The sequence below is a fragment of the Crinia signifera genome, chromosome 5 (assembly GCF_055691185.1).
Source record: "Crinia signifera chromosome 5, ASM5569118v1, whole genome shotgun sequence".
Lineage (NCBI taxonomy): Eukaryota > Metazoa > Chordata > Amphibia > Anura > Myobatrachidae > Crinia > Crinia signifera.
The window spans coordinates 215583787-215596869 of record NC_139221.1 but is presented as its reverse complement, the minus strand read 5'-3'; the positions used below and the strand labels follow the sequence as shown (position 1 = coordinate 215596869).

The 13083-nt window shown below is 45.2% G+C and overlaps 1 protein-coding gene across 1 annotated transcript in view; it reads right to left on the bottom strand.

Annotated features, from left to right (window-relative positions):
- Positions 1-13083, bottom strand: part of STK17A (serine/threonine kinase 17a) — a 48890-nt gene that overhangs the window by 13787 nt on the left and 22020 nt on the right. Inside the window, exon 4 of the mRNA XM_083188527.1 lies at positions 2960-3104. Within this exon, the coding sequence (XP_083044653.1) occupies positions 2960-3104 (145 nt within the window). The remainder of the gene's footprint in view (positions 1-2959; positions 3105-13083) is intronic.

Genomic DNA, 13083 nt, shown 5'->3' with positions numbered 1-13083 from the left:
GAACCAGGAAAAAAGAGGGGAATAAAACCCTTCCTTGCGTTGATCGGTCGGGACGGGCATTACCACCCCGGCTGATAGCAACCGCTGAACTGCTTGAAGCAGTAACTGAGAGTCTTTTTCCGCATGCGGAAGACCCATCGTGAAAAACTGTTGAGGAGGAGAACCGGCAAATTCTAGTTTGTATCCCTGAGACACCACTGAGAGCACCCACTTGTCCTTGCAGGACTTTTCCCAGGCCTGCCGGAAATCCAGAAGCCGCGCTCCTACTCTGGGATCCCCCAGGTAGGAGGGAAGGGCGTCATGCCGCGGGCTTTTCTGGCTGCTTGGCGTCTGCACGACGGGAGCCAGGGTTTGCGGAGGAGGTGGCGCCACCAAAGCCTCTACCTCTACCACGGGACGAGGTAAAGGAACCACTAGATTTACCCCTAAATTTTGGCGCACCTCGAAAGGAGCGAAAAGCCGGTCCTTGGTAAGGTTTTTTAGGAGGAGGTGCCGAGGAAGGGAGGAAGGTAGATTTCCCCCCTGTCGCCTGAGCAATTAACCTGTCCAGCTCTGGCCCAAAGAGAACATCCCCCGTAAAGGGAAGAGCCTCCACCGCTTTCTTTATGTCCGCCTCCGCCTGCCAGGACTTGAGCCACAAGGACCGTCTGGCTGTAATTGACAGAGCCGAAATTCTCGCAACCAGCGAAGCCGAATCCCTGGCAGCCTCTTCTATGTACGCCGCGGATTCCCGCATTTGATCAGCCAACTGAGCTAACTCCTCAGGAGGCCTCTGCTCCTCCAAGCCCTTGGACAAATCCTCTGCCCATTTCTCCATGGCCCTACTGACCCAGGAGATAACAAAACTAGGACGCAAAGAGACAACTGCCGTTGAAAAGATATGCTTAAGCCCCGCCTCCAAACGCCTATCTGAAGCCTCCTTCAGGGTCACCGCTCCCGGGATGGGAAGAGCTGCTTTCTTTGAAAGCTTAGAGACAGAAGCGTCCACTAACGGCGGGTTCTCCCATTTCGCCCTGGCTTCAGGAGCAAAGGGGTAAGACGCCTTAAAGCGCCTGGACAACTGAAACTTTTTCTCCGGTGCCTTCCAAATGTCCAACAGAGGCTTCTCCAACTATGGACTCAGGAAAAAAGTTACCGCAGCCTTAACTGGACGGCCAAAAATAGAAACCGGAGCAGGTGATTCTTGCTCAGCAACATTAAGGGTCACCTTAATAGCCTGAATCAAGGCTTCTAAGCCTTGAGCCTCATCCTGAACACCTTGCTCCTCATCCACAGGAGCAAAGGTATCATCCAGCACCTGACACTCCCCCTCCTCTAAAGGATTAACCTCTTCCTCATCTGAAGTGTCAATCCTCAAAAGCAAAGGGGCACCCCTTTTTTTAGGCGGAGGGGGAACGCTGGGCTGTGGAGGCATAACGGTGGATTGTACCAGCGAATCCACTGACCTAATCAAATCTCTGGCCCATGAAGGCTCAGCAGAAGACATAGTAGACAGATGAGAATGTAAAATCTCCCTGTCCCTACGGGACGCTGCTAGTTCAGAAGCTAAGGTAGCTAACACACTTGTAACCCCTTCAGCATTAAAGAGAGCAGCTGGCTGTTCAACAGCCCCTCCTTTATAGCAATCCTTACACAGTGACACACCTTTCACATGCTGTGTAAATTGCTGGTTACACTGAGTGCAAGTGAGAAGCCTTAGAGCTAGAAGCTTTTGCTGCCATAATGCAAACCAGTACAAACACTTCCCACTCAGGACACGCTAACACACCCACACAGATAGCAGTGTAAACCCAGCAGGCAAAAGGAGAAAATACAATAGGGGGAGAGGAGCTCACCTTCCCCGAATTAGGCCCACCTGAACACTCCAAGCGGGGACTCCTAAAAGGAGAACCCCTTCACTCACCCAGCGCAGTGACACAGTCTGTCCAGTCTGGGTGAAGCGCCTTGCTGTCCTGTAGCAGAAGAGTCCGATGAGGCACAGCAAGCAGAGGAAGGCAGCGTGGGCAGAGAGGCAGCGTTTGCCGCGCTGAGGATCTTTAAGCCGGAGGAGACGCCCATGACACGCCTCCTCCTTCCTCCGTCCCAGCGCGCGCTGAGGACAGCGGCGCTGAGACACAATCTGCCCCTCAGCTGGACCAGCGCGCGACTCTGGTCCAGCAGTCACCCGGCGCACAGCGCCCCTGTCCTGACCTCTCCGGTGGGTGACTTAGCCAGCGGAGCAGTAACACAAGCCGCGAGCGGCTGTGGCTGCTCCCCTACACCTAACATGCAGGCGGCTGAGGTCAGCAGCGTGCACCGCACGCAGGGCCGCTCTGACCTCCCGGAGAGCCTGTACACACTGCAGGCAGCCAGTCTAACACTCAGGCTGCCTGCACACTTCCGTAATAAAAATAAAAAACTGACAACCAGAGACCCCTGCGGGAGCCTCTTGCCCAGGGATCCTACTCCTCCGGGCACTAAACTTAGACTGGAGTCTGAGGGGGGGATAGAGGGGGAGGAGCCACACCACACTTCAAGTTCTTAAAGTGACAACTCCTTCATAACACCACACTATCCCCAGCGTAGTACTTCAGTGTCCCCATAGGATGAAGGAGAAAATGTGTCAATCAGTAATGAGTGCACCTGCCGGGTGACCTGGAAAATGTGTACTGTTGGGGTTAACTTGAGGATACAGGTGGAGAACCACTGATTTATGTCACTTTTTTTTTTTTAATATAAATAAATAAATAGATTTCCACCCCTCCCCCCTAATCTGTATTTAGGAGATTTAAGTCATATTCCTCAAACAAAGAAGGATGACCATTAGAAGACAAAGCTGTCAATAATATTTGGTAATAGTCCCTGAGATACAGCCCCAGCAGCGATTACCAACTGCGTAAGTAATATAAACTGAAACCTCAGAAGGGCTGCTGACAGGGGAAACCAGCAGACATGAAAGCTTCTATTGAGCTGTACTTACCTTCAGGTCAAGATGGACCAAATTGTATCGGTGTAAATAGGAAACTCCTTTTAATATCTGTCTCATGAGCCTCTGGACATCCATCTCTTTGAAAGACTCTTCCCTTTCTGCTACACACTGGTTGAAGATCTCACCGCCAGCAGCACTGCGTGACAGAAATAATGGTTACACCACCATAAAAAAAAAAAAAAACACAATTCAACAGACTGCATTCGAAGGCTGGAAATAAAAGAACACAACCATGTGTAATGGGTCATCAGATTTTGGGTTGCATTCCATTAAGCATGATATTTGAGTCCTGTGTGGTTGGGGATACACTGCGATTACAGAAGAGTAGCCTTGCTTGTACCTATTTGGGGTGTGAGCAAAAACCAAACCAAACCCCCCAAAAAAACACACGGGGCCTGATTCAGTAGGGATCGCATATTGTAAGCTGCGGATGCAGGAGGAGTTGTATACCACCTCCTGCCTGCATTTGCAGAAAACTGCATAGAGATCACAATTCTAGAGAAACCATCTTCAGTAAAACTAGGCTGCCAGTCGCCGGGTGGTTTGCTAGGCCAAGGAAATTACACCTCACAGCGCAGTCCCTCTGAACGCCTCTACCTGTCAATCCAGCAGGGCCAAATGCAAAACACAGACGAGGTCCTGCGAAGTTTCCCAACCACCAAGAGAAAATTTGCTGAGTATCGCACAAGTGATCACTACTGAATCAGGCCCACAGTTCCGATGCAACTTTGTTACCAACTGAATCGCCTCCTTGGACTTAAGCTATGCCTTCAGAACACTAATGAACAGTACTGGCAAAATGTCAAACTGCATAATAAATAGAAGGGATTGACAGCTTATTGTACTGTTTGCATGTATATCATAATAAATGCTCTCATTTACAAACGGTAAGCACAGGAGAGCCTATAAATACCATTCATGCTATTCTTAATGCATTCTCCATGTAGAAGACAGCTGAAAGTTCTAGACATTAAGGGTGTATTCAATGCTCCCCGACAGGGGAAATAGTAGTCCCTGCAATGCTGCCATTTCTGACAGCACTGAAGCAGATTCCGACTAAACAGATTCTACTTTAACCCCTTCCCGACAATTGACGTACATTTACGTCATGGTCGGGAAGTACTTCCCGACACATGGCGTAAATGTACGTCATGGCATTTAACTGTCACCGCGTCTATAGACGCGGTGACAGTTTCAACATGTCTGCTGTCCCTGACAGCAGACATGTCCGTGCATGCCCAGGGGGGGCTGCGATGCCGCCCCCCCGTCGGCGATCGCTGTGATTGGCTGTTCAGTGTGAACAGCCATTCACAGCGTTTTCTGTGTCACCGGCGAATAACGTTCGCCGGTGACACGCGATCGGAGGTGATTGGTGCTGTAAAGTACAGCACCAATCACCGCGGGGTGTAAGGGTGACACTGGTGTCACCCCACCTCACCCCGCCCGCCCCCAAAGGCCGTGATTGGTCCGTCGGACCGACGGACCAATCACAGCCATGGAGGGGGGTTTAAACTAACGGTGACTGCACTGCAGACGCCATTCCGGTCTGGAATTGCGTGCAGTGCGGTCACCGTGCCTAGCTGCCGCGATATACTGACCAGAACCTTGCAAAATACTTACCTGATCCTTGCAAATATCTTGCCTGCTTCATCACTGCTTGTAGTGTGCTGGATGCTTCCTGGATCCTGTTACTTGTGACTTCCTGTGTTGTGAACTTGTGCTGCTGCAGTGTAATAGCGTTAGTTAGATAGAGAGAGATAGAGAGAGATAGTGTCAGAGAGTGCTATATTTTGTGCTGCTGCAGTGTGATATAGTTATAGAGAGAGAGATAGAGAGAGATAGAGAGGCCTAGTGACAGAGAGTGCTATATTTTGTGCTGCTGCAGTGTGATAGTTATAGATAGAGAGATAGAGAGAGATAGCGAGAGAGAGATAGAGATAGTGACAGATTGTGCTATATATTTTTTATATAACTGACTGCTGCCCCCCCTTTTGTGCTGATCAGTATAAATTAACTGATCAGCAACTTTTTGGGGGCGCAGGTTTTTTTTTATATATATATATACCTGTCACTGCTGCAGTGTCAGAGTGTTAGATAGTGAGAGATAGAGAGATAGAGAGAGATAGTGACAGAGAGTGATAGAGAGTGCTAAATTTTGTGTCTGCTGCCCCCGCCTTTTGTGCTGATCACTATATCTGAGGTGATCAGCAACTTTTTGGGGGTGCAGAGGTTTTTTTTTTTTTATATATACCTGCCAGTTGCACTGTCAGTTGCACCAAAGGTTGTGCACCTGCTGCCCCTCACTGGTAATCAGTGTCGCATCACTGATCACCTTTTTTTTTTTTGTGTGTGCTGTGGGGTCTTTTTTTTATTTATTTTTTTACACACACTGTGATTTTGTGGGTGTCCTGTGGCCGCTGTGCGCTGATCAGTGACGTACATCACTGATCATCTTTTTCGGCACAGGGTTGATCTATTTTTTTTTTTTTTTGATCAAATTCCTGTTGCCTTTGAGCGCTGTTCAGTGACGGACGTTACTGACCAACATCTGTGCTCAATTTTTGGCGCAGGACCTTTTTTTTTTTTTTTTTTTTAACCCCTTCAATTTTTTTTTTTTGTATAAAGTATTTTTTTTTTTTCTGCACTACATACACACTACACACTACATACCCCCCGGGTTGAAATAAAGTTTGTACCCCCCCCTACACTATACACGTGTTGAAACATTTCACTACCAGTAACACAAAAATAAAAATGGCATCCCAAATGTCGTCCCAGTCATCCAGAAGAATGTATTCAGCGGAGGAGGCATATGCCATGATTGCTTCTGACTCTGACACAGCCAGTGATGCAAGCGGGGAATTTGAAGGATTCGCCTTAAGCTCCTCTTCCTCCTCTGGTGATGAGGGACCCCCTCAAAGACGCCCCCGTAGAGCAGCTGAGACCCCCCCCCCCAATAATTGATCTCGTATGGACCCCACCACCAGACAATTTTGAGCCCCAGGTTCCTGAGTTTTTGGCCATGCCAGGAATCCAATTTGATTCCACAGGTCTCAGAGAAATTGACTTTTTCAAATTATTTTTCTCTGATGATTTTATAAATTTAATGGTGGACCAAACTAATTTATATGCCCAGCAGTTTATTGCTCAAAACCCCACGTCATCATTTGCTAGGTGGACCCCTGTAGATGCAGTAGAGATGATGACGTTTTGGGGTCTGGTGTTTCATATGGGCATAGTAAAAAAGCCAGAAATTAGGCAATATTGGAGTACAGATGTTCTGTACAGCACCCCATTTTACCGTATGGCCATGCCCCGGGCTCGATTTGAAGACGATCCTTAAATTTTTGCATTACAACGATAATGCACAGTGCCCACCCAGAGATGATCCCACCTTTGACCGGCTATTCAAAGTCAGGCCGGTCATTGATCATTTCAGTGCCAAATTTGAAGACATGTACATCCCAGATAAATTCATTTGCATAGACGAGTCCCTTATACATTTTAAAGGAAGGGTTAAATTCCGCCAGTACCTTCCCAGTAAGAGGGCAAGGTATGGCATAAAAATGTATAAGCTGTGTGAAAGCACCTCAGGGTACACTCCCAGGTTTAGGGTATATGAAGGGAAGGATTCAAGAATTGAACCGCCAGAATGCCCCCCCTCCCTCGTAGGTGTTAGTGGAAAAATTGTCTGGGATTTAGTGCACCCCTTCCTGGATAAAGGTTATCACCTCTATGTGGATAACTTTTACACCAGCATCCCCCTGTTTAAGGCCCTTGGTTCAAGAGGTACAGCAGCTTGCGGTACTGTGCGCAAGAACCAAAGAGGCCTCCCAAAAACGCACATTGCCCAAGTAATGAGAAGGGGTGAAAGCAGGGGAATATGCACCGAAAATATGTTGTTGGTCAAATATAAGGACAAGAGGGATGTCCTTATACTGACAACAATTCACGGAGACAGTACCACCTCCGTCCCTGTACGAGGTACCAGTACCCACACCTCAAAACCTAATTGTATCCTGGATTACAATAGGTACATGGGCGGAGTGGATCTTTCAGATCAGGTACTGAAGCCGTACAGTGCCCTGCGGAAAACAAAAATCTGGTACAAGAAGCTGGCCGTGTATATCATCCAGATGGCACTGTATAACGCTTACGTGCTATTCCGTTCTACCGGCCAGAGGGGGACATTTATGCACTTTCAAGAGGAAGTCATAAAGGGCCTAATATTTGGGAACCAGCAGGCAGAGGGCCCCAGTACTTCTAGTACTGGCCCCCGTATTGTACCAGGGCAGCATTTTCCTGATGAAATCCCCTCCACTGGAAAAAAAGGGCAGGACACAAAAAAGGTGCAAAGTTTGCTATAAAAAGGGAATAAGAAAGCAAACTATTTTCCAGTGTGACACTTGCCCCGACAAACCCGGCCTATGTATAAAGGAGTGTTTTAAATATACCACACATCTATGGATTATTAGGTTCATCATTTCACCGTGCTTCGGGGGTCTTGCTAATGCCACATAGCACCCACCATTCATTCCACCAGAATCTGAGCCGCAAAATCCAAAAATCACTCCTTCCCTTCTGAGTCCTGCCATGCACCCAACTGGTATTTTTTGGTCACATGTGAGGCATTGCCGTACTCGGGAGAAATTGGGGCACAGATTTTGGGGTGCTTTTTCTCCTTCATACCTTCTGAAAATGAAAAATTGAGCCAGAACTGCATTTTTGTGTAAAAAAATGTAATTTTTCATTTTCACTGCCCACTTGTATCAAAATTGGTGAAACCCCTGGGGGTTTGAAATGTACACTATACCCCTAGATGAATTCCCTGAGGGGTGTAGTTTGCAAAATGGGGTCACTTGTGGGGGGGTTCCACTGTATTGGTGCTTGGGGGGGGTCTTGCTAATGCGACATAGCACCCACCAAAATTCCACCAGAATCTGAGCTGCAAAATCCAAAAATCACTCCTTCCCTTCTGAGTCCTGCCATGCACCCAAATGGTATTTTTTGGTCACATGTGAGGCATTGCCGTACTCGGGAGAAATTGGGGCACAGATTTTGGGGTGCTTTTTCTCCTTCATACCTTCTGAAAATGAAAAATTTTGAGCCAGAACTGCATTTTTGTGTAAAAAATGTAATTTTTCATTTTCACTGCCCACTTGTATCAAAATTGGTGAAACCCCTGGGGGTTTGAAATGTACACTATACCCCTAGATGAATTCCCTGAGGGGTGTAGTTTGCAAAATGGGGTCACTTGTGGGGGGGTTCCTAACTTTTAGCATCTTATGGTGCCTAGAAACCTACATGGTGCCTAAAAAATAATCTCATAAAAAGGAGGCTCCAAAATCAAGTAGGTGCTCCTATTATGAAGCCTGTGGTTTGGTCAACGTGCACACTAGGGCCACATATAGGATATTTATGAAAACAAAAGAATTGGGGGAATCAATTTTTAGTCACATTTCTCTAGTAAAATGTACTGTGTTCCTTAGAAAAATGTATTAAAATTGCAAATCTGCAAAAAAAATGACATTTTGAAATTTCACCTACACTTTGTTTTAATTCCTGTGAAACACCTAAAGGGTGAACAAACTTCCGAAATGCTGTTTTGAATACTGTGAGGGGTGCAGTTTTTGAAATGGTATCATTTATGGGGGTGTCTCACATACAAGTCCCTCAAAGTCACATCAGAACTGAACTGGTCCCTAAAAAAATCAGTGTTTGAAATTTTCTTGAAAATTTGAGAATTTGCTATTCATATTGTAAGCCTCCTAGTGTCCAAAAAAAATGAAAAGGAAGTTGAAATAATGATGGAAACATAAAGTAGACATATGGTCTATGTTAGTTATTAACTATTTTGAGTGGTATGATTATTTGTCTCACAAGCAGAAAATTTAACATTTTGCAAAATTTTCCATTTTTTCACGACATTTTGGTATTTTTCACAAAAAAACACAGACTGTATCGACCCAAATTTACCACTAATTTGAAGTACAATGTGTCACGAAAAAACAATCTCAAAATCACTGGGATAAGTAAAAGCAAAAAAAAGTTATCCCCACTTAAGTGAGACATGTCAGATTTGAAAAAAGGGCTCTGTCAGGAACGCAAAAACTGGCTCTGTCAGGAAGGGGTTAAAACACAAGTTGGATGTGTTCTGCAGATTGACGAATTCACGGGCGGTTTTTCAACAATCCGCAGCTGTTTTCGCCGACGTGCCCAATTTGACACTCAACAGCCAGAACATTGAGTTACGGCTGTCGAATTTGTCGAGCTGAGCGAAAACCGACCGGGATTCAGTCGATCAGAACGTTGCACGAATCGGAATCTTGGATTGAATACCGCCCTAAATATATTATATACAGTATGATGGACAGTCCCATATAGAAACTAGATTGATACAGATCTAAGCAATTCTCTTGTAGCTAGATCTATTTCTCCACATGTCTATTCATGATAAATCCTCTTTTTATTAAGTTAGGATTTTTGGGCATTCTACTGTAATTAAGAAATTAAACTTTTGCCCAGTAAAATATCACTGTAATTATGTTAACCATAATGCTAATAGAAGTCATATTCAACAATTGTCCTGAGGATGTTACACAATGAAGGTGAAGACAGAATAATTTCCGCACTGAATCTTATTTATGAATTGGGAGGGGGCTGAACAAAAGCCCCAAAGCGGAGATTTACAGGCCACTGCTAGCTTCTGCAGACAGAGGACCGTGCCTCTGATACACACAATGGAGGAGGCCTACAGCAATGTCAGACAATGAGAACAGCTTGTGTAACCGCTTACATCATCATTTGGCTGCTTTTACAAGAGGACTAAATTAAGGGTTGAAGTTAGTGGGAAAATAATAAAAAGACTGAATATAGCACAAACCTGCACATTACACACATTCTACACATTTAGAATCAAGTATTCCCAAATAGAGTGTCTGCCCAGCTTATATATTCATTATAATAATTTGTGCTCCAGGTTCTGCAGTAGTAATAATAATAATAATAATAATAATAATAATAATATAGCGCTTTTCTCCCAATAGGACTCAAGCAGTGCAGTAACAAGGTTTTAGCTTTACTTCTGTAATAGGACAACTATGGACAGATTCCAACAGTGGTCTTGATCTAACCACATCCTCTGCCTACTGTAGTTATACTTTTATGTTGCTAGCAAGATTGAAGGATATGTAAAAGTTTAATAGAAAACGGAAAAGAAAAAAACAGTCATGCGTAGCATGATATAACAATGGGTCAACATGGAGGGGCAAAGATAGGCTTGTTGTCCAAGCACCAAGTAAGTGTATGTGCATGTGTATACACCATACCATCGATGGCGGAGGACTATTGGATATACTACATTGATGTTAAACCCATCTACCATTGATGGTGATTAGTCAATGGTTTGTATCCATTCCAGCACTGGTCAATAATCAGCCCACCAGCTGTTGATGGACTACACATCCCAGCATGCCTTGCACCAGTTTTAGCATGGCCAAATAGCAAAACTAAGGCAAGGCATGCTGGGATATGTAGTTCAGTAACAGCTGGAGGGCCGCTTATTGCCCACCCCTGGTTTAGCCTGTCTGAGCTCACATTAAGCTGGAGAATCAGTTACAAATGCAGAGATAATACAACATACAGGAAGCAATACTTTGGTTGAATACACCTTGGTCTTTTGTGTAGATGGATACAAAAGCTCAAACAAAAAAAGACTATCAATTAGATGTTACCCAACAACTTTACAAAGAGCCTGAATAGATTTACACAGAAAATGCTATTTTCAGCTTCTAGTCAAGTGATATTAAGGAATTATGACACGGACCATGAAGGTGTCTTTAGATACACATTGCCTTTAGTTTCCTAGTTGTGAAACCTGTTTCTTCATTGTGCAGGGAGCACCTGAGCATTGTAAAAATGGCCAACATGCACCAGGATTCCTTCATTAGTAGACTCAGTCATGGTTTTAAGTAGCAGGATATGGATTCCATAAACCCACCACCAACCAAAAGCTTAATTTAAAAACAAACAAAAAAACAGACAAAAAAAAAAAAAAAAAAACACCAGGTCTCCTGCCTCCATATTCTCATTTGAGTGCTGCCGTCCACAGACATCTGCAATAGCCAGTCTTCTACAGGCATTATCATGCGGAGGGCACCAGTTGTTACGGTACTGATGTTTTCAGTTTTGGAGTGCCGCCCCACGACACATAGATAGATATATTATATTTAGCTACAGGTGTCAATCAAATCATTCTGTGAGTGTGATTAACGCTGGGCAGGGTCATAGCCTAATAGGCTATCAGAGCCTCTGACTCCGCCCTCACAGAATGACAGAGGGCACGATAGTGTTGCCGGAAAACGTAATATGGCTTTGCCAAGGAGACCCGGCGGTGCCGCCCCCTCACCCCTACCACAAGCTCTTCCTCACCCGGAGTCGGGGCACGCACTGCGGCTTTATCACACAGACCCGCCAGTGCTGCCCCATCACCCAAAGCTCACCTATGCTGAGCAAGCCAGAGGTGACCGTCCACACCCGGGCCCGCCCATGTCCTGCAGCCAGGGAGCGTAATGTGGCTTTTCCACACAGACCCACCAGTGCTGCCCTGTCACTCCCATCACCCCTACACTGACCAAGTAACTTCACAGAACAGCCCGTCCCCATGTGCCAGGTGAGATGCAGGCAGCATGTACCAAGCATGGTCAAAAGGATTCAGGGGTCAGAGCGGTTTTAAAAAGCTGCTGTGTAGTGTAGTTTAATGCAGTGCAGGGTCCTGCATATGTAGTGTAGTGCAGTGTGAACAACTGTAGTGCAGAGGTGCCTGCCTATATGTGGTGTAGCCTAAATATGTATAGTGCACACCACTGTCCTTTTAGATGTGTAGTGCAAAACCGTTCCTGTATCTGAAGTGTTGTGTGCAACATTTAGGCCAATTCTGCCTTGATCGCACAGCATCCCGCATCACCCACACGGCACCCTTACCCACCCACACCACCACCACCACCACAGCATCCTAGGAAAACACCACACCTCCTGCACAAACCATATGTCATGCAATAAAGGCCTTCACAAGCTATGGGGTGTAGCCCCTTCTGATGGTGTGAAGAACAGCAGAGACAGGCGGCATTCAGGGTCAAAATAAGACAAATACACAGATTTCAAGTGATCAAACTTTTCGATGTAATGAGCACATCTTACATCTTCCTCAGGATAATTACATTGAAAACTTTTCATCAATTGAAATCTGCGTATTTGTCTTACTGCGACCTTGAGTGCCGCACACTCGGCGACATATTGTGGAACCTCTGAGTTACCTTGAGGGCACTGGGCCAAAGAATTTGAATCAGCGGTTGGAAATTGTATTTCAAGAAACCATTACGCACAGGCTTGTAAAAGAGCTCTCATTGCTGATGAAGCCAGATTTATTTTTTGATGTGTAGAAAACTAGCATGTTTATAAAGGCAAGCATATGGTACCCATCGCTACATTTCCAAAATGCCTGGAAGCATTCTAAAGTGGACATTTACTAAACAGGATAATTTTACCTTTATATTGAAAATGCTGAAACAATGGCACCCATCTCCTTACATCCAGGCTGTTGGGGCACAGGATTACACTCAACCATATAGAATACGCAAGCAGGATCCACCTCCCACTCACCCCATAGCACTGGAGCTAGCAGTGCTGGTATCACTGTTTCAGCTGCCTATGGGGCGGATGTATTAACAACAACAATTACACCCTTTCACCCAGCACTGGCGGCTTCGCAAAGGGCAACGCTTTCTGAAAAAGCTATCCTTTGCGATACGAATGGCATATTTTAATACATATGGGATTAGTATTGTTGCGATGCCGGGACGGATTGAGTAGCAAGGGATAGGGATATATATATATATATATATATATATATATATATATATATATATATATATATATATATATATATATATATATATATATATATATTGGGACAGCTGTCTGCACTCTTTGTTATAACATGCGTGTAATGTAAATACACTTTATCTTTCTTCACCAATTACTGAGTGCTGATCCGTTTATCTTGCTCCGTTTGCTGCTGTGGATGGGGTGAGTGTGATTCTATATCTATCTATCTA